This window comes from Mchenga conophoros, linkage group LG4, assembly GCF_057382185.1.
Source record: "Mchenga conophoros isolate Kocher_MC1m ecotype Shallow Benthic linkage group LG4, M_conophoros_male_GT1.1, whole genome shotgun sequence".
Taxonomy (NCBI): Eukaryota; Metazoa; Chordata; class Actinopteri; order Cichliformes; family Cichlidae; genus Mchenga; species Mchenga conophoros.
Window position 1 is genome coordinate 16,317,381 of NC_140529.1, and position 21,806 is coordinate 16,339,186.

At 42.3% G+C, this 21,806-nt stretch overlaps 1 protein-coding gene across 1 annotated transcript; it reads right to left on the reverse strand.

The window, feature by feature from the left end:
• Positions 1–900: 900 nt before the first annotated feature.
• On the reverse strand, positions 901–20,991 carry card11 (caspase recruitment domain family, member 11). The gene is made up of 25 exons (XM_085270662.1): positions 20,746–20,991; positions 15,877–16,076; positions 15,634–15,771; positions 15,021–15,197; positions 13,999–14,147; positions 13,679–13,858; positions 11,475–11,621; positions 10,938–11,063; positions 10,663–10,857; positions 10,393–10,548; positions 10,181–10,250; positions 9,897–10,093; positions 9,615–9,721; positions 9,464–9,504; positions 9,226–9,343; positions 8,921–9,122; positions 8,522–8,648; positions 8,198–8,441; positions 7,827–7,911; positions 6,960–7,055; positions 6,657–6,774; positions 5,510–5,692; positions 4,785–4,906; positions 1,835–1,950; positions 901–1,303 (listed from the first exon to the last, which is right to left on the reverse strand). The coding sequence occupies exons 2-25, from the start codon at positions 16,064–16,066 to the stop codon at positions 1,099–1,101; spliced, it is 3,489 nt and encodes a 1,162-aa protein (XP_085126788.1). The 5' UTR covers positions 16,067–16,076; positions 20,746–20,991; the 3' UTR covers positions 901–1,098.
• Between the last annotated feature and the right edge of the window lie 815 nt (positions 20,992–21,806).

Genomic DNA, 21,806 nt, shown 5'->3' on the forward strand with positions numbered 1-21,806 from the left:
CCCTTAATCCTAATAACTGGTTGTGCTACAATTGGCAGCTAAAACTGCAATCAAGCATTTGTGATATCTGCCAGTGAGTCTTTCACATCACTGTGGAGGAATTTTGGCTCATTCCTCTTTGCAGAATTGTTTTAATTCAGACACACTGGAGGGTTTTCAAGCATGAACGGCCTGTTTAAGGTCATGCCAAAGCATCTCAATCGGATTTAAGCCCAAACTCGGACCTTCTGGCATGTTTTTCCTGCTGCATAAGTGAAGCACGGTTGAGCTGCAGGACACAAAGTGATGGATGCACGTTCTCCTTCAGGATTTTCTGGTAGAGAGAAGAATTCATTCAGGGGCTGCTTGTCATCAATCACGACAAGCAGCCCCTGACCATCACACTACCACCACCATGTTCCACTGTTGCTGATGATCTTTTGCTGTGTTAGTTTTACGGCAGATGTAATTATTATTCAACACAGCCTGATCTGTCTTAGGCAGCTTACTTGTCATTTCTTTAAGTAGTCTTCAGGAATAGTTCTCCAGGCTTCATGAAGGACATTCAAAGCTTTTCTTTGGATGTTTCTGCCTTTTGTTCTGTTCTCCATCAACATGATCAAACACTGCTTCAATAATTTTGAGCTCTGCAAATGATTGGGAGGCCAATCCATGACTCATAGTGTTCCACTCTGTGTTTTTCTATCCAAGTTTGATTTTACTCCACTGGCAGTGCGTTTGGGATCATTTTCATGCTAAATGAATGAAGCTGCTTATCGGGCCGTTCCAATTTTAGTCACTAGAGGGCAGCACAATCTCATGTAGGTCCGGTCTCACTCTTATTGAAAGTACAGCTAAGTTTCATTTTTTAATCTTATTTTTAACATGCAATTCAAGGCAAAGAAAGGATTCTTTTTCATGTTTTCAAACTGTTTATTTTTCTAAATAAAAGACATATTTACAAAATATATAATGCATTTATTTATTTAACAATTTCCACACTTACATTTTTGAGTTTCACCATAAATATAAACGCAGAAAAGCATGATATAGAAGGCTTTTTGTGTTTTACTGTGTTTAACGGCACATGTACAGGCTATTGCGTGTATCTGTGTTTGCCTACAGCAGGTCCTGCTCCACCCAGATGGTTTTCTTCTGCTCGTCCAGTATTCGGTCTTTGATCACCCTGATGAGGTCCTCCGTCCCTGCCCAGGCCTCCGGCTCCAGGGTGGCATACAGACATGGGATGCCCTCCAGCTCCTTCTCTTTTGCGCGACACAGCTTCACAAAGTCTTCCTCTGACTCCACGCGCAGAGGCAACTTCCTGTGTGGAGAGGAAACAGGAAGGAAGCAGCGATGAGGTGGTGAGTGTGGTTTAGAACCCAGTGTTTCTGATGAGATCCTGTCGACAGTCTGCAACAGCGGTCTGCATGCTTTTTCTCAGAAAGATAAGGCTGACGGTAATGGGTTCATGAGCTGGACTGCTATTTAAAGACACAATCCACCATAACACACGTCAAACATCTGGCTTCATTTAAAATCACGTAACGGACAGTTGAGGGGATCACGCACACAGATATTTTGAGTAAGGATCTAGATCTTGGTACCTTTCTGGGCAGGACACACACAAAAAGAAAGGTAATTGCAGCCAGCTACGATTAAAAGTTCAAAAGCAACAACAACATTAAACTGACATCCTCGGCTCAACGCCAACTCTTATCTGGTGTCATATCAAAATATCAGGGACTGTTTTTTTTTTTTTCTTGTTCTTGGAAAAAAAGAATTGCGGTTTGCAGCTGTGTGGTTTGAGTCACAGGGTAAACATGCAAGATTAAACAAGCTTTGCTAGGTCTACCTTAATTTCTTGACATTTTTGTCACAGATCTTGACGTAGATGATGATTGGGTAGATTTCTCTCCGCAGAAGGTCCTTGACGCAGCTCAGCTCAGCCTCCAGCAGGCAGTGTTTGCCCTGGTGACGGGTGGAAAAAAACAGCCTTTACAGACAAATACAGATCTACTACGTACATACATGAACAAGGAAGTCTCATTAAAAGATTTTAAAGTTAACTGCTTTCGCATATATATCTATTCATTCTGTTGAGGAGTTAGGTGAGGACTTGGTCTTACAACCTGATTTCTCTGCACTACGAATAAATTAAATGAGGTCGGCCTTGAAGGCTTAACATCTTGACACCGCTGTGTTTCGGCCTTTAACTGCAAGACGCTGTCAGCTGAGGTAGGCCTACCACAGGCTCATCAGACCTAAATGTGTGTCTTGTGGTTAGCCTTTAGATAACGTCTATTTTTTAATTAGCCACAGCCGGTGACAGCTCATTCAGAGGGCACTAGCTTCCTACAGGCCTGCGTTCTGACTCACACTTCCCTCAGAAGCATTGTGATTGAGAAGCCTGCACCCCATTTCCACTGGACACACTTTTTCCATTTTAGCTCCCCTGCTTCGAGTATCACAGGTGTTTCCGTGCTTGGCATATGAAGCACAGGTGGAGACAAACTAGCACTACTTGGACCTCGGGACTACAGCTAGTCAGTCAGCATATTCACCTGGGAAATTGGGGGGGGGGGGGATTTTACTACAGCAGCATTTGTTTTATCAGGCAGAAAAACCAAAACATACTGTTGAACCTCCACCTCTTTTTCTCATACTAACATATGAGGGATTAAATGTGCAGTTCAATTTCTTTACATTGGTGGAAGGGGGGGGGGGGGGGGTATCACTTAACTGACCCACTTTATTTCAAAAGGTATGAATAGGACTGACAAACAACGATGTCATTTTTAGAGCAGTTGACTTTCTTTGACTTTTTTTTTTTTTAAGGAGAAGAAAAAAGACCGAGACTTGCACTGAACAACTACGCTTTACATCTTTAATGTTTCCTTATTTTGCATATTTATTTATTGTGTGTCTGTGTTTTAATATTGCGTGCACCGTGTCTGGATGTAGAAACTGGATTTACCAGCTTTTAACTGTTTTTTACAGCAGATGATACAGATTAAAGAACACGTGTTATTATCAAGCCATCAGACGCCTCTACAGCAACACCCAACTGCTGCTTACAGTTCTCAGTTTCCTCATGTGCAACATGCTGCATATTGCACCCCCCCCCCCCCCCCCATCCCATGTACATTTATTTATTCATTACTTTTTTAACCTTATTTATTACTACAGTAAAACTTTACTGTTTAAACAAGCTTTCTGTTGACCAATGCTTTTTACATTTTTATATTTTTAATTTACATTTAAACTCTATATTGTGTATATCGTGCATTTTGCTATTTATCGTACTGTTTATTTTAATCTCTGCTTTGTGACTACCTGTCTATGAAAAGCGCTTAATAAATAAACTTTACTTACTTACTAACTTACTTCTTTTATCTTAATTTCTTGTTTTTCATCTCATCAAACACATTTCAGTGTTTGTCGTAAATCACACATGACAAATAAAAGTAAAACTGAACTGTAATATTGGTTTGTTTTTTATATGTTTTTAAATAATCATGCTGTATAGAATAAAAGATATGTAATACCATATTGTAGGATCTTTGGTTACCATTATACTATTATTTTAGTTCCCCCTGTAATTTCTATGAACAGTTTATTACTGTAAAATGCTGCGACTCTCATGTTCTCAATTTATTTTCTTTTTTTTAAGTTTTCATATTATGACAGTATATCAGTGTTATCCTAAGAAAGCCATAGGTACACTTGGACTGGTTGCCAGTTTGTCACAGGGCTAACACAGAGAGCCAGACGACAGTCATTCATGCCTTTAGCCAGTTTAGAAACTCAAGTACCCAGCATGCAAAGTCCATACAGCTCCAACCAGCCGGGCCTTTCTTATTTTGCGTTAACAGTGCTAACCACTGCACCACTAAACACAAAATAACTGAAATAACAAGCAAAATATTCATAAATGGATTATTTAACCCTTTAAACAATAACCTGTCACCGGTGACGGTTAGCATTTTTAGCAAGGTTGGGCAACTCCAAGCCTTGAGGGTCAGAGTCCTGCAGGATTTAGACCTCACTCTGGGTCAAGACACCTGAATCAAATGATTAGTTCATTACCAGGCCTCTGGAGAACTTCAAGACATGTTCAGGAGGTAATTTAGCCATTTAAATCAGCTGTGTTGGATCATGGACACATCTAAAACCTACAGGACACTGGCCCTTGAGGTCTGGAGTTGCCCACCCCTGGTTTAAAGGATAAATTAGTTTAGGGTTTAAAGGGTTAAACTTAACTTTTGAATTCCTGTAAATATGTGCGCTTACTAAAAGAAACAATATTTCAAAAAAATCTATATCTTGCTGTTAATATATTCATCAGGATTTCCACTGTAATCACATAGCATTACTATAGCATGTTTACTACATTTTTACAGCTATTTCTTAAAGGGTGAGAAGTAGGGGTAAGTTATATGATTGGGGTTAGGATGATAGCACATTTAAGGCTTGTTTGTTTCAGTTTCATCACACACAGTGTACACTTTAGTGTAAAGTTAACAAATAAAGCCTTATAGTTTCTATGTGTGCGATAATTAGGCCTGTGAATATGACAGGTTTATCACTGGTTACATTTGTTGTATGTCTTTTAGTGTCAGGTTGTCTCGATCATTATTAACTTTACAAATCTGAATAATTACATTAGAATAACATTCCCACAACAACGGGGGTCATGTCAGTCTTCCACACTCCCCTTTGACTAAAGTGGTCCCTTAACGTTTATAAAGGAGTAAACACATTAGGAGACGTTGCATTTTCACACACACACAATATAAACTCACTTTTGCAGCGACAGCCTCTATGTTTTCTCTGGTGATGCATTCAAAAGTGGCTTGTTTCTCTTTGTAGTGAATGAAGGGCTCCACGTTCTGTTTTAGATGAAACTCCTCCTTGGTCAAGCTGTCTGCTCAGCAGGATGCAAAGGAAACAGGACAAAAAAAGAAAAGATGTCAAGTCTGTTTCTTGTCTTGTCAAATTGTGGCTCTAAGGGCAGAGAGATGAAACTGTTCATTTGTTAACAGTCACCACAGCACATTTAGCACAAGGAACAGAAACCTTTGTGGTTTTTGCCGTGGGGAATGTCGACGTAATTGAGACTTCAAGCAGTCTCTTGAGTTCGCCAGGTGTTCAACATTTTTTACACCGGCAACTTGTCGCGCCCCTGGTCCACTGGGACCGGTCGGTTTGTCATGTGACCGGAGTGTTAATTCTCTAAAAATCTGACGGGGCCGGCAACGTTTTCACATTACAGTGGGTCAGCTGAAGTGTCGCAACTAAACTATCTGTGTCATCTCTGTGCATCGTCATTCTAACTATCATCTGGGTCATCTTAAATCCTGCCTCTGCTGTCTCTTTGGCTATACTCCTTAACATTTACACACAGCACAATACCTGACCTACATCTGAGTAGTTGCTTCCTCTTCTCTCAACGACTCGTCTATAGTTTATATACTTCTTATCTCAATGAGGTATAAAGATTCCTCATTGTGAGCCTTCATACACTGACCTGGTTTGCAGATATTAAAGTCCATGGCTCCCCCCATGTTAAGTATTTTCTGGATAATGGTTTTGGCGAGAGCAGCGGGCGTGAATAGGACCGGTCTTCTTCTCTGGGTCCGCTGGAGGGTGACGGGACTGTAGGGAATCAGGCTCAAGCTCCTGCTCAGCTCACCATCTCCGTCAGCGGCATCTGTTTGCACCAACAGCCACAGCGTGCAACGAGAGGTATAGCACAATTATGACTCAGTTTGAGAACAGAAAGTGAAGAGCTGCCAAAAATAATTTTAGCAAACGAATATCTAGTCTGAATTTGAGCAACAGAGTGAAAAGAGAAAAAGCAGCCAGCAAAAGAAGGGCTCAGTGCAGATAAAAGAAACTAAGCACTGCATTGTACACCTTCAGTACTCTTTTTAAAAATTAACATGAATCTTGTGCAGCAACATTTCCAGTCACAGCCCCACCCCCATGTTCTATTAAAGCCTTTCATTCATGCTCTCACCTAAACAGTTAATTCCATGTTATCATATTTTTATAGTGTTACTGTTATAGCAGTTTTAGTTTCATGGCCTTTTCACACCTCGCTATGTAATTTAAATGTTTAAATCGCTGCTTTGGCTCACACATGTTATGCAGAGCACACAGTTCAAGCACTTTCCAGTCTTACACTTGAGCACAACTTCCAACCGTTTCCACCGCACACCCGTCTGTGTTTACATCAAGTGACATTTCACACACTTTCATCTTACTCTTCCAATGACTCCTTCAGCTCCTGTCAGGGCTTCTTATACAACTGACACTTCACACGCTCTGAGCTTTTTGACAACAAAAACCATCAAAACAACTTTCCACAACTTTTGCTTTTTTAGACGCGATTTACTTCAGTTGCTCTCTGTGCTCACGGTGTCTTCAATCCTCAACTCCTTTCAGCTTTTTTTCTTCCTTTTTTTCGCGCTTCAGCTTCACCAGAATTGCTTGCATGGAAAATGGCACCTATGCACCCTTTAGCAGCTCTTTACCACTGCTGCTTTCACTTTCTGCACTTTTGACAGCCACTTCAAATGCTTCAGCTGTGAATTTTCCGTAGTTAGCACATGTGCACCGTCTTTGTTTTGTCTCTCCCCCCCAACCGACCGACTGCAACGCTTTGTGCTCACCTTCGGGTCGAAGCACCTCAAAGCCTTGCCTGGGTAGTGTTGTGCTGCCTGAGTTGATGATCCTCACACGCTCATTGCTGTTCATTCGCTTGTACTTGATGTCCACCCTGCTCACAAACTGCAAATCAAAGCAGATATAGAAAAAAAGGCCTGAGTTACTGAGACGTGGAGGCAGTTGCGCATCGGTTTTATGGAAAACGAAGAGTTTATTAGGACCAATCTTGATTCATTGTCTTAAGTTTCCGCACCGCCGAACAACTCTCGACATCGCGACAACTGGAGGTTTTGTTTGAACTTTATTACCTGCAGTATTTGAGTGAGGAAGATGCTCGCTCTAGACAAGCGCGGGCTGGCTCTGGGATCAGGAGAGTGGCTGGTTTCTTCTGGTTGTAAATTATTCTAGGCAGAAATGAAAAGCATACATGAATGTTGTGATCCAAACTGTAACAAACACGCTTTTGTGAGCACAACATAGCAGAATAACGCCCTGAAATAACTACTTACTCAACCAACCTGACATCAATGTAAACTGATGCTGACCCAAGCTTAAGCAGAAAGCTTAGTTCTAGCGTGTTATCAAAGAGCACTCTAGAGTGTTTTCTTTTTGATTGCAGATGCATGGGCATGTATACGGCTTGTTTATCATGCAATGCAGGTACCTGAAAGGGTATCTCATGGATGAACTGCAAAATAAATCCAATCTGGAATGCAATCTGGAAACCCATCGCCTAGTCTCAGATTATTTGGAAATGCATAGAAATTTTTTTTCGAGGGGAGGGTTGCAACTATCATGCAGGCGTGGTTGCATGCAAACTGCTTGCAATCAATATTGGAAAGAAATATCCAAAATATACAGAGATGGCCAGGATAAGAACTATTAAATGGTAAATTTTTTATTGGGAAATAGTTGGATATTAATCATTTCTGGGAAAACTGCCTTTGTTGTTCCGGTTGTGCACATCAAACCACCTCCCCCGCCAATCCAATGACCTAGGAAGGATTTTCCCCCACATTACGCGTTAGTTTGCGAACCCTTAATTTGCAACCCAGACTATAAGACTTATTTACGCATCTTTGCTTTAGTCAAATACCCGTATTCAAATTTTCAATGCACTTTTTTAAACTAAGTGAGAGAGCGAGAGGAAAAAGAAAGAGGCTGAGGTTTCTCACCCTGTTGTTCCGTTGAATTTCATTCTCTTCTTTCCCCCCTCGATACACTAACTTCTGAATCTTTACCAGGAGCAGCTGCTGGGCTCTATTCACACACGTAAACACACAAAAACACACACACACATGCACACTGAATGCTTGTCAAGATTCTCCCTCCGTGTACGAACTCGTCCTCCCTCGGGCTTCTTTTTATTATGCTCTGAGGTTACAACAGGCTGTTTCTGCAGATGTTTCAGGTTAATGCTTCTTTGGTGTAATGTGTAATCTTTCAGGAGATCAGTGGTAATCAGCTGCTACTGCATTTTGAAAATCTGAGCTAAAACTCACTCACAAACTTCAGTTTAAAAAACAAAAGCATACAAAGTCTGTACCGTGAGTAACTGGGTATAGTGCCTCGCTCAGCCAGGTCAGAGCCGCTGTAGGGGTCCACACGGGCGCACTGCCACTCACAGCGGCCCTGGTGCCTGGTGTCCAGCACGTGCACCACCTCATCGCAGCGCACGGACAAAGAGCAGCTGTCCGACTGTCCGGAGATGTTGAGGTTGACACGTATGTAGAATGAGTCGCCGGATGCTAAAGTGCCATCTGCTAGATTGCTCTGGAGACGGCGATAAGCTGCAGGGCGAGCATATATTTGAGTTCATGTATGCTGTGGAGTCACATTAAACAAATGTTCCAATATAAACATCACTTACAGTCGTGGCTGGCTCGATAGTGCAGGGTGATGGGCCCAGAGCAGTGCTGCAGAGTCCAGTGGGCTTCTTCCTGAGTGCTCGTCTCCAATGAAATGCTCTGGTTTTCCCCACGTATGCACCCTTCAAGCTGGACAGCCAATCACAGCAGAAACAAAGATTACCGATTAGTCCCTTCTAAAAACTGTCACAGGAAAAGGAACAGAAATAGAACAAATAAAACAAGCAGGTGTCTAAAATTATGAATTCGGCGTGTTCCTCGTTCCTCTCTAAATGTCCATCCACGTTCCCAGTTCTCTAAAGAGCTTTTCTTTTTGCACATCCAGCTGTTTTAACTGAGGTCGTCTTACTGCCACCATGAATCTTTTCACAATTAAAACATTCAGGAAGTAGATGACATACAAACATGAGGTGGTGGCCCTCTCGTAGCCCCGCCTTCTCTGCGTTGGACCCAGACTGGACATACGAGATGAAGATCCCGCTGTCGTTGCCACCGATCAGCCTGATGTCCTTCAGCAGGTTGTCGCCTTGCAGTGACAGCTCCTGCACCGGCTTCAGGGACCCGCTGAGTCTGGAGAAGGAGGAAAGAGACGGGCGGAACGGCCTGCACGAGCACGCAAAGACACAAAGCAGAAGGTGTTTGTAAGTCAGCATCACTTTTCGCTTTTATTCCTGTGTGCGTTTCTGCACCAGCGGACATGCTGTACCTCTCCAAAGAGAGTTTCCTGAAGATGTTGTTGACCTGCTCCAGGTCATAAGTGTCCATTCCTTCAGACTGATGGGAAGAGGAAGATGAGTGCACAGAGGGAGGACCACGCTCATCCTCTGAGGAAAGAATAGAAATAGATGGATCATTTTTTTTCCTTCAAAAAGAAAAACCAGGTCAACTGAAGGTAAACATAGTATCTCAGATCACAAATAGCAGATGTTTAAAAAGTGCATTACCAAGCTCCATTTCCATGTTGTCACTGTCAAAGTCAGAGATGCTAAAACAGACAAAACAAATCAGACTGAAGGGAAGGCAAACCAGCAGAAATTCTTCAAACTTTACTGCCATGAAGTTCAATCGGTCGTCTCCGTGACGTTTATTCAGTACCTGCGGGGGTAGAAGTCGTGCTCCTTCTCCCTCTCTCGACGGTAAAGGGACGCTTTCTCAGGGGGTTCAGGAAGAGTGGACAGGATGCTGTCGTTACGGCAACGCAGCTGAAAGGGAGAAGTCGCCATTATACGCTGGACAAGCCATTTACGTCAACACTGCATTAGATTCTGGATAGACCAGGATTTCTACAAAGAGCAGCCAGGATGATTATTTTTTACCAAAATCAGAGCGGCGCAATTTCACTGGTATTAAAAGTAAGCAAAAACAACTGAGTCGCACCATTTGCCTGTTGCTGGGTGAATCCACCGGGCTGAACATGAGCTGGGAGGTGGACGAAGAGCAGGTGAGCGGGGGAGCCGACGAGGGCGGATATGTGGGGGAAATAGGGATGCTGGGTGAGGGAGGGAGAGAGCTGCTGTTGCCATAATTCGGCACGTTGATCTCCAGAAAGTTGCCTCCGTTGGTAGGAGCCGAAGCTGGAAGGTGGAGATAAACTTTGATAAAGCTGCACAAAAGGATTGGTCACATGTTGCTGTAGGAAATGCGGCGGTAGGTAGTGTTACCTGCAGGGTGACTGTTCTCTGAGTTGATTGGAAAGTCTTTCAGTAAAGAGACTGGAGACTTTACTCTATTCTAAAAGACAAAACACAGTCATTTTGATCAGTTTGTCATGTGTAGCAGAGCCATTTGATAAATCTCTGCTCTGTGCATTAGAAGGTATTGAGTTTGGTCTTTGCTTCACATGATCTATAAGGTTAAGGAGAGAATAACTGACCCCCGCTTTGAGGTTGAGTCTGCGTCTGAGTCGGGGCTCCTCGGAGAAGAACTTGTCGTCAGGCGACTCGTCGCTGGAGCATTCAGACTGTCCCTGTGCCAGTTTACTATCATCTCCCTGAGAAATGATGGACGGAGGTAAATCCCTTGGTAGACTCTGCAAAAACAGTGAAACTGTTAAAGGGGAGGAATGTTTGGCGAAAACTTGAGCATTTTTTAAATCGATATGTGAAGAAAAGAAACAATATCCCTTCGCACTACTGTGTCTGACCTGGTCTAGATTGATGTCTTTGGACATTCGTCGCAGGCGAGACTCCAGAGTGACCAGCTTAGCGTCTTTGCGTACAATCTCCAGGTGGAGTTCATCGCTCCTCTCCTCCAGCTCTCTGATCTGCTTGCGATACTTGTCCTTGTCGATGAGACACTGGGAGAACTGGTGCTGGGCCTCGTCTCTGGCTCGAAACGCCTGCAAGCAGCAGAGGAGTTAACACAGAAGTATGAATGATTTTGTATGTATGAAATCATGTGTGTTGTGTGTGTTTTCACCTGGTCTCTCTCCTTCTCCACCTCGTCTAGCTGTACAGCGATGGTGTCTATGCGGTTGCGATACATCTCGCAATCCTTCTGCAGTGTGGAGCACTTCAGCTCCAGGTCCTCCTTTTCTTCCAGGTACTGCATACATGGACACACACACACACGCACACAGACCAAAACTAACGGTTATTTATAGTTAGACAAAAACAGGTAGAGAAATACAGGAAGAGAAACAGCGGGAGAGAAATAAAGAGCCACCAGATTATGCAGAAAGAGGCCTGAGACGGGGCTTTCTTCAAAGGTCTCATGGGGCACTGAACAAACAGGCTTTGCAGTAACACACCCTAAAAACCTTTTTTAGGGTGTGTTACTGCAAAGCCTGTTTGTTCAGTGTGCCTCTCTGCACCACACTGCTACATATTCACACATTTAAACACAGATGGAAACAAGCTGCCAGACAGAAATATGACTGCTAAACTCCCATTTAGCCCACTTACAGCATACAGCCATACATTCTTATGTGTGTGTGTGTGTGTGTGTGGTTGTAACCTTATCTCGTAGTTCCTCTGCCTGTCTGATTTCTTCATGCAGGTTGTAGAGGCGGTTGACCAGATCCTGTCTGTCTTCTAGTGCTTCCTGTCTGTCATGCTCCAAAATGTCAAGGATGGCCTTGTCTGACTCAGGTAAAGGGCCGGGCTGGGTAAGAAACACACACACACATTAACACTGTTAGATATGAAATCATATGACTGGCTGCTACACTGCAGTTGTCAACCTTTCCTTTTTATGCTTATCAGCAAGGAAATAGTGAGTCAACCAATAAGTGTGAGTTTATTGATAGAACACCTCATCACATTTAGACCTTCTTCAGAGTAATTTATAGAGCAAAGTTAAGAAAAATAAAATGATGCATCTATTATCCGTTCCCTTATTTCATGGCACACTCACTGGACACTTCAATGGGTACAGCTTTTCAGCTGTTTATTAACACAAAACAAGTCAGTGCGTGTAGACACGGTCAAGACGATCTGCTGAAGCTCAAACTGAGCATCAGAATGAGGACGAAAGGTGATTTAAGGGAGTTTAAAAGGTGGCGTTGTTGTTGGTGCCAGTCGGGCAGATCAGTATTTCAGAAACTGCTGATCTACTGGGATTTACCCACATAATCATCTATATAGTTTAAAGAGAATGTCCTGAAAAAGACATAGCATCCAATGAGCTGCAGTTCTCTGGGTAGAAATGCCTGATTGGGAGTCTGTTCTTGGTTCTTTAGAGGTTTGTATTCTAACTTTAGTTCCTGTTTGGTTTTCCATGATGTTTTCAGCTCAGAATTTCTTTTCTTTTATATTTTGTAACTATAGTTATTGTTTACCATTAACCCCTTTCCCATCATTATATTACATCCATTGTCTTTTGATTCCTGTTTTATTTTGCTAGCCTCCTGTCCCGTGTATGTGTACTTAGTTTTGAGTCCAATGTCTTGTTTTCCCAGATTAGGAAGAGTGAGGAAGGCACCAGTAACTCAAAAACCACTCATTACAGCCAAGTTATGCAGAAGAGCATCTCTGAATGTAGAATTATGTAACCTTGGCGCAGATTGGCTACAGCAGCAGAAGACCACATTGGATCTGGTCTCTCATGTCAACTAACAACAGGAAACTGAAGCTGGAATTCATATTTGCTCACCAAAAGGGGAAACAGACAACTGAAGAAACATGCTTGGTCTCAATTTCTAGTGCGACATTCAGATTACAACATGAAAGCATGGATCCATCCTTCTTCGCCTCAGCAGGTTAGGCTGCTGTTGGTGGTGTAATGGTGCAGGGATGGTGCTTTCTTGGACATGACAATGACTTTGTTGTACTCAGATGGTCTCTAATAGAACGCTTTGAGGTGTTGTTGAAACGGGAGATTCACATCATGGATGTGCAGCTGGCAAAACTGCAGCAACTGTGTGATGCTATCATGTCAATATGGACCAAAATCTCAGAGGAATATTTCCAGCATTTTGTTGAATCTATGCCACGGAGAATTAAAGCAGTTCTAAAGACAAAAAGAGGCCCAATCTGGTACTAACAAGGTGTACCCAATGAAGTGGCCAGTGAGCGTGTCTACTGTTAAAGATGGTGGATGTTCATATTAAACATGACCAAATACTCTTAGCTCTCTATGATGTCAATGAGAGCAGATTTTCCCAATATGGTCATCTGAGGCAAACAGGTTTGTCGGTGAGCACAGAAGCCACACCCACTTGTTTTCAAAGCCTTCTGTTTATGAGAGGCAGGCAAGAAAAAAGTTGGCTTAAAGGTAGATAAGCTAAAAATGCAGAGCAGTTAAAAGTTCCCACAGCAAATAAACACACATAGACCGATGATATAAGATTATTTTTTATCTGTGAATCATGCAAATAGAAAACTATGCAATTGGAACTGAAAAATGAATGAATAATAGGTTCTATTATTAGTTAGTCCAACCCAGCTCAGTAGCTCAGTCCTTTGGTGTCGATGGTTTTTGTACCTTACACTTTTGTTTTGCACTTACAGCAGCAGACAAACAGCAGTTGGGCTGCAAACTCAGTGTTGCATTTAGCTGCTAAGATATTTTTACACACATGCGGAGATAAGCATTTGACAGCTCACGCTAACAGCTTGTTGTGCTGCTCTGAAGTGGTGAAAATGTATTTATTACAGTCGGTTTAAGTTATGATAGCAGAGCAGGCAATGTCAGTGCTTTATTACATAATGCTCAAGTACCTGTATGATGGACTGTAGCTCCTGCAGTTTGATCTTGAGCATCTCGTTCTCTCTTTCCAGCTCAAAGATCTGCTCTCTCTTTGGCCGATTCTCGATGTCGTTCTTCAGCTTCAGACTCTGTCTCCTCTCCATCTTACACTCTTCCTCCACCTTGTTCAGCTTGTGCTTCAGTTGGTCAATCTATAACGCAGACAAGACAGTGATCAGCACCGAGCTAGAGGAACACTCTTACTGTTTTTGTTTTTTGTTCATTGATTATCATTAATACACAGAGTGATGATGGCGTTTATCTGCATGTGCTTTAATACGTCAGGCAGTACCTCCAGCTGCAAGTCTCGGCTTCTCATCACAGCCATGTTCTTCTCCTCACTCAGCGTGGCGTACCTCATGGCCAGCTTGTAGTTTTCATCCTTTACTCTCAGGAGCTCATCACTGTAGGTGTTTCTCTCCTCTCTCAGCTTATTGTACCCTAAGCGGCAACCAAAAATGTGAAAATGTAGCTTTACTAGATCCTTCTTCTTTATTCGCTTTGCTGTTGGGCAGCAGTTGTTTCATTGGTGGAAATAAGGAATATGGCTTCCCTTTATGTGTAAAGATTAACATCATTTTATGTTTTGCAGCACATTACATGACATCCAAAAACAAGCTCAACGCTGATATATTAAAAAAATGATAAAAGTCGCAAAGCTAATTATATGAGCATGTGAAAGCCTAAAGAGTGTACTTGCACTATTTTTAGTATTTATTTGTTTGTGCTTGGTGTTCCAGCTGCAGTGTTTAACTGCATGGGGCATAAAGACCACAGCGTCCTAGTTTCACTGGTAGTCTTTGAGAGACAACAGAGTTTATCCATATCGAACCTGAATGTGGTGCACCAGGCGGGGCAAACCAAGCCTGTGTGGTGGGTTGCAGTTTCAGCAAATCGTGGTAAGCTTTTGGTTTAGATTTTAGGTTTAACCATTTGAGACAATAGTCATCTGTCTTTACTGTCTGCAGCGAGTAGGTGTGTGTGTGTGTGTGTGTGTGTGTGTGTGTGTGTGTGTGTGTGTGTGTGTGTGTGTGTGTGTGTGTGTGTGTGTGTGTGTGTGTGTGTGTGTTTTAAGCATCCAAGACATCAGCAGCAGTGGTTGGAAGCATTATCTTTTCGGTAAATGCATCCCAGTAAACATATTAATGATATACTGTAAGTTATTCGCTTTGTGAGAATGGCAAACAACACCTTAGTGCAGCCACGCAACTGCATTGTCAGTCTTATTAATACAAATTCAGCGTAGAGACACAGATGGTGGGAAGCTAGTAAACTGCGGTCAGGAAATATATCAAACAAAAACAAAAACTTTACTCTGCTGGAAGGCCTGAAGCTCCTGATTGGCCAGCTTTAACTTCCTTTTTTCATCTTCCAGAGTGACGAACTTCTTGTTGAGCTCAGCGTGCTGCAGGGTCTTGACTTTGGACTGCTGCTGCAGCTTCGTGACTTCATTCATCAGAAACTGCGTCAGACCCTCGTGACCCTCTTCCACTGCAGGAGAGCAGAGGAGGAAAAAAAAAACAAAGTATATTATACACCTCTGACTTTATAACAGGATTGCAAAGTAAGCTGATTTGGATCAATTCAGCTCTTACACTGCATAACTGAAGTGACTGCTTTTGCCTGAACAGAGCTATAAAGCAGCTACAGAACGACCAGTTCACAAAGTTTCCTCCCATAACTGGAGTTATGAACTGGAGCTATCTACTCCATTTGAGTCAAATACTCCTGGGCAACTTTGGATTCAGCATCTTGCAGAAGGAGCAGGCAATCGATCCACCAACCAACCTTCAACTCACACATGTCACGCTTCACTTCAGAAATTTTCTACACTTCACTGTCCATCAAAGCCTGTATGAGTCTTTGTAGTACACGGAAGATGTGTGTTCATGCATGTATGTGCTGGATGCAAAGATTTTTGCCTCACCGACAATGGTGGAGAAGCGTCGTGTGGGTTCCTTCCCCGTGACCAGCTTGTACAGGTCAGGGTAGTAAAATTCCAGACTCTCCAGGAAGGCCACGTACCCCCGCTCGCCTTTAGTGTGGAGGATGTCAAGTAGACGGCCTGAGAGAGGAAGGGTTAACATGTGAGAGGTCAAAGAAAAAGAAAGCAAAATAGGAGTTCTGCCTTTAATAATTAACAAATGTGGAAATACGCCTTTCTACCCACTTGTGCGGTTTGTTTTTGTGGCAAGCACTAGTGAGTTGAGAATCTCATCCTCATCCAGTTCATCCAGGACTTTGCACTGACGAAGGTAGGGCGTGAGCTTTGACGGGGTGATCGTAGTACACAGGTTGTAGCGTTGGCTCTCCACCTTCTCCCACAATGCCTCCACATCATCAGATGTCCCATTTTCCATTTCTTACACCCTTAAAAAGTAGCAGAACCCACAGGGGGGGGGTTAGCTGTGCAGCATGTTGTCTGTTTTTACATGTCTCGTACTGGAAATTAACTTATGCGAGTTAGCTGAGGACATCGCAGATCTGTGAATGCTCCCTGAACAGTTATCAGGCACAAAATGGTGAATGAAAAAGGAGAAGGAACTGAGAGGACATATTTGTTAGGTTATGAGAAACCACATTTGAAATATGATAGCTTAGTTTACTTTCAGACATCAGCAAGACTAAGAAAGATGCACCAAATTAAAAGACATACACATTTATATGATCCCGAAAGAAGTTTCTACTTTGGTAAAAACAGAATAACACAGTGTTTTTAAATATATAAAAGTTGATTTTGTTTGTGAGCCACAATAATTTCTGTTTATGAATTTCATGCTACTTATTTCTGTCATATGGATGGAATCTCTTTCCTTCTTTGGTCTGATGGGTTGCCATCAGATAAAATCTGGGGATGCATATTAATGGTTCTGGGAAGCTGATTGAACTTTTAGCCTCCTAGTTTTTCCGTTAGTACCCCCACCAACTATTACCAGAAAGTTGACATTTGTGGTTTTCAATAAAATTTCCGAACAGACCACCAAGTGACACATAATACACACATCTCATACAGAGAGAAGTGTATCAATTTTAGCCACCAGCTACGTGCAAAAACTAGCTGCATGTTTGGCATCAATTAGCAGATGTTAGCATGCTAACATGCTAAGCTAAATGCTAAATTAAAAGAAAGGGCATTAAAAGAAACCTTTAGTGCATATAGTGCATATAGTTACTGCTGTCTCATAGAGAAATGTCTAAATTATTACATTTCTGTATTTAAATATGAAAACACTCATTTACCAAGTTTTCATCTAAGTGGTCAAGGACAGAGCACCTGTGGCTGCCCAACAGAACCAGAAGCTATGCCAGGTAGGATGTATATACTGATACTGCTGTAATTACATGAAGCCACTACTTTTTTTAAAGCAGATTTTTTTTGTTGTTTTTATTGCTGAACCATTTCACTGCCACCATTGTTTCCATACAGAGAGAAACCACCATTTTAGGCCTTGATTATCTTATGGCCTTCATAAACAATGGTAAAAAAAAAAAGGAAGCACAATAAGAATTATATGCTTCTGTGTTGCTACATTGTAAGCAGCTTAAGTCATTCTCTAGCTCCTCCGTCGTTCTCCGAGAGCCATGAGGTGAAAGAACTTACGTCTGGTAAATCCCTTGTCCTACCCAAAACTGCATATACTGACATCACTCGAGAAAACACATCATTATTGACTCATTTTCCTATCTGAGACTTCCAACTGATCTCATATTTATTGTATTACCTCCAAGGTGTAAAATCTTTTTTTATATTTATCTTTATAGCTGATATGGTCCTGAAATATGATAACCGATGCATCTAAAAGAGCCGCTTCATGCCTTACTAAGTATAACAGAACTTTGGTCCCACACACTCTTGACATAGACTTTAATTGGCTGACATCTTTCCATTTGCCTCTCCACTCTTTTAATTTTTACTTTTCCAGAGACAAATTGGTGCTCTCTTGATCTTCCTCTTACTCCCACTTGGTTTCCTCTCTCCATCTTATACAGGCATGCACACTGTCCATGCACTGCTGGCATTTGCATGCTCTTTGGGTAGTGGGTGTTATCCTACAAGCCCGCTTTGTGACTTGAAGCCAACAGTTAGGCAAATCATGGTTATCTGATGCCGCAGCACATGTAAACACACACAATCACGCATACTTTTGCATACTCTAACTGCATGTGTAAAAACTGGAGCTTGTGCTTTTGTCCTGCTTAGAAATGACACATGCTGGTTATAATGCCAGAGCAGCATCTGATGTACCCAGTTTAATCTTTATTGTAAATGTGAAAGTAAATTAAAAGTGAGATTAAGCTCCTCTCAACAGCTTTACCTCTATTATTTTGTAACTGCCTTCAGATATTTGTGCAGACAGTGAACAAAATCAATGACAAGCTTCTCCGCAGTTCGATACAAGCACAAACATCACACCCTCTCAACTCTTAAGCTATTATTTGTATCTACAGCATGCATACCCTGCCACAGTCACTGCAGATGATAAAACCACAAACACTCAGACCAACACACACAGACACACACACCCCTGCAGTTGTGCACATGCACAAATACACAGTGCATGCAGGCACATTATAAACACACACAAACACACATGCACGCACAGACCCCTTCAGTAACCACACACATGTTTCCTCTTCTCTCTTTTCTTAATTTGGACTTGATTACCGAGAAAGCTCATCCTTGCTTCCTCCTTTTCAAACCAGATGTGAGTAGCTGCTCCCTTCCTCTCTTCTCTGTTCGTCTTCACAGACAGCCACTCTTGTTTATAGTACTGCGGTCAGAGGAGTTGATTGTCCATTTTAAAGCAGTGCGCAGACGTGTGCATCTGTGTGTGTGTGTGTGTGTGTGTGTGTGTGTGTGTGTGTGTGTGTGTGTGTGTGTGTGTGTGTGTGTGTGTGTGTGTGTGTGTGACCCTCCCTTCCTTTTTGTTAATGTCTCTATACTTAGAAAACTCAGTTTGACTTTTTGCAGGTGAAGAAAGAAATGCACTCACACACACACCCACCCAAAGAAAAAAAATTTGAATTTCCTTTTTGGAGAAGTCACACTACATGTTTTCGCTTCAGTATTTCCACTCAGTGGAACGCGATAAATAAAGAAACCTCCATTTCAAGTGCTTCTTTAACGTTGCTCTACATCAGGACCTGTGCACCCAAGTGAAAGACTTACTTTATATGGTTTTCAAACGGGATTTCAGTTGCTTTGAGCGTCAGTGTTTCACCTCAAATACAACGGCATCAAACTCATTCTGAAACCATTTTCATTTTTGTGCATCTGTAATGGAAAGCAGTAAAGTGTCCTTAAAATGGTGATCCTTTGTCTGCAGTGCACTGACTATTTAGAAAGCTTTTCTTTCAGGGCCGGGTGTGAACCGCTTTGGAAACACACCAAACTGCTGTGAAACCAGGTTGTATCATGGGAATCAGTTTGCTCGAGACCACTCTCTGACAATCAGCGAATATGCAGTCATTCTGAGACTTACATGACACTAGTTTCTGCGGGTCCATCTAAGATCAGAGCATATAATGGAAGCTGAGATTAATTTTCAAATCAACAAGAAAAAGTCAGTGGCAGGGGGGGTGTTCACTGTAAATCCCAGAGAACATAAATCTCTGTATAAATCCCTGCAAAATCAGAGTGCTGAAAGAATTTAATTAGGAAGATGCAAACGGTAAAGACGCACAGATATTCCTCTCTAAATAAAATAATACAAATAATTCAAATTTTGATCTAATATACAGCTTAACAGTGTTGCAACTCACAATGTGTGACATAGGATGACAGTGCCATTGATCCGCACATGCAATTTGTACTATTTTCTGCTTTATTCTGTTGCGGATAAATGTTTTGCATTGAGTTTTCAAATACAGTCCATCCAGGTGCACGAGATCAGGTCATATGATCCTACGTGGGGGGGGGGGGGGGGGGGGGTGTCAAGGCTTACTGTCAGAGTGTTGGCCTCATACAGGCGGGTCAGCTAGCTGATAGGCAGATTATGATTGGTTCAGGTGCACAAACCATCATAAAGACTCCATTGTCTGGCCGAATAGCTGAAGCTATAAGAATTTGATATCTGGGTTCCCTCTGTGGAGATCGGTGAAAGAACACAGCAGACAAAGGCGGACGTCGAGCATCTCTAAAAGATTAATATGCACTGCTTTCGTAGTTTAGCAGAACAAATAAATAAGCAAAAAAATACTTTGCATCTCACTTTTAATTTAACTGAAAAGAATGAACAGTTGAGCCCAGAGATGACAGGCAATAGGCATAGCTTCCCATGCCTGTTAGACCAGCTTTCACAACAAGTTAATATTACTCCTTTTTCTGCTTACAGCATTTGAAAAGGGAGTGCATGCTGTTGATGGGGTGGTGTCCCTTTTTGTGCACTTTTTAAAATTAGATCGTCCCATTTCCTGACAAATATTACTCAACACTTTCAGCAAACATGATAAGGTTTTTGGTTTTTTACAAGCCGACGCCAATAACATCTCGGTGCGCTGTCCGTGACATGTGTGTGTCCTTGCGTCTCCCTCACTCTCACTGGATGTCATTGTTTCTCCACCTGCTGCTGGAATCCCAAACATTTGGATATTGCCAGATAAAGAGCAGACCATGACAGGATTGCAGATATTATATTACACATCTAATAGCCTATAAATTTTCTAATGTAAGAGCCAGAAAAACAGGTGAACGGAGTCATAAATGCAGATGACAGATTTGCCATCGTCTTTTATCGAGTGTCGTTTCTTCTGAGAGAATACCTGCCTTGTTTTCAGAAGGGTGGTGCGGTCTATATTTTAATCATAGCTCTAATCTAGATGACACACAGCACGGTTTAGAAAGTCTGTCATCGCTGCGGTGATATGAGGTGTAAAGCCTGTGTGACTCCTCGCTTTTTCCACTCCAAAAAAGTGCGGCACGTTTACAAGGCTGTTGGTGAACCTTTTCCCTCAATAATAAATATGAAAAGTTTTGACATATTTATGAGGGAAAGGGAGGGGAGACGGGCAATTCTATACCGGCCATTTTTTTGCTTACCTGAGATGCGGCGGATGTGAATTTCAAAGAGTCGCAGAGACGGTAAAGTTGGCCTCTAGCTGCGGTGTGGAGCCTGATTCTGTTGTTTTTCTTGCCTTGTTAAAATCTAAACACCGGTTTATCCACCATGGATCCTAAAAGCTCAGGTTGTCTCCATTTATCCGAAAGAATGAGAAGTTTCTTTTTAAAAAAGAGAGCGGAGAGCGCATGGGAGCTGCGGCCCCGACTCACTGCCTCAGATAGAGATAGAGAAACAGAGAGAGAGAGAGAGAGAGAGAGAGAGAGAGAGAGGAGGCGGGCGATGTGAGCTCGGATGGAAATAACAAGCTCTGCGCACGGAGGTGAGGAAGAGCGCAACCCCGCAGCAGCCGCCGTGACCTGCAAGTGTTTGCGCTGTGGCTGTGATCAGATACGGCATCACTGCCCTGCCATAAACCCGTCCACTCTAACAGGGACCTGTGAGTTTACAGTGTATTATATGAGGATTGTTATGCTTCTTGTCTAACAATCTGACGTAAACTCAGCTGGGTGATATCAACTTAACGGCAGCTTCTTTTTCCCCCTTTTATTTCACTTCATTATCTTCGTCTGATGCTGTGCTTCAGAAAGAGAAACACTTAAATGCATTCCCGAGGATCAAGCTTCACCGATCATAACGTGAAAACACCCTTTGGCCATAGGCACCCGATAGGTATTTGTATTTTTATGGCTTTATATGGCCTACATATTGTTACATTGATGATGGCAACATTTCAGCACCCTGACACTGCATAAACTATTTATCTGTTGCTTTAGTCCATAAGAGCCAATGTGCCATTCGTCTAGATTTCACATACAAGTGAAGTTTCAGCCACAACTGGCTAAAAAAAAAAACCTGGTCTTTACACGCGAGCAAAATGCGTATTAATAGTGCGCAAATTTGTAATGTCTTTCACGTCTAAATAGGGGAAGAAGACGTTGTGGTGGGATTATGCAACTATCATTAACATAGAGAAGGAGCTGTATTCTCTTCACTGGAGAAAGAGCACACGACTAGGGGCTAATTTGCATTAAAGCAAATA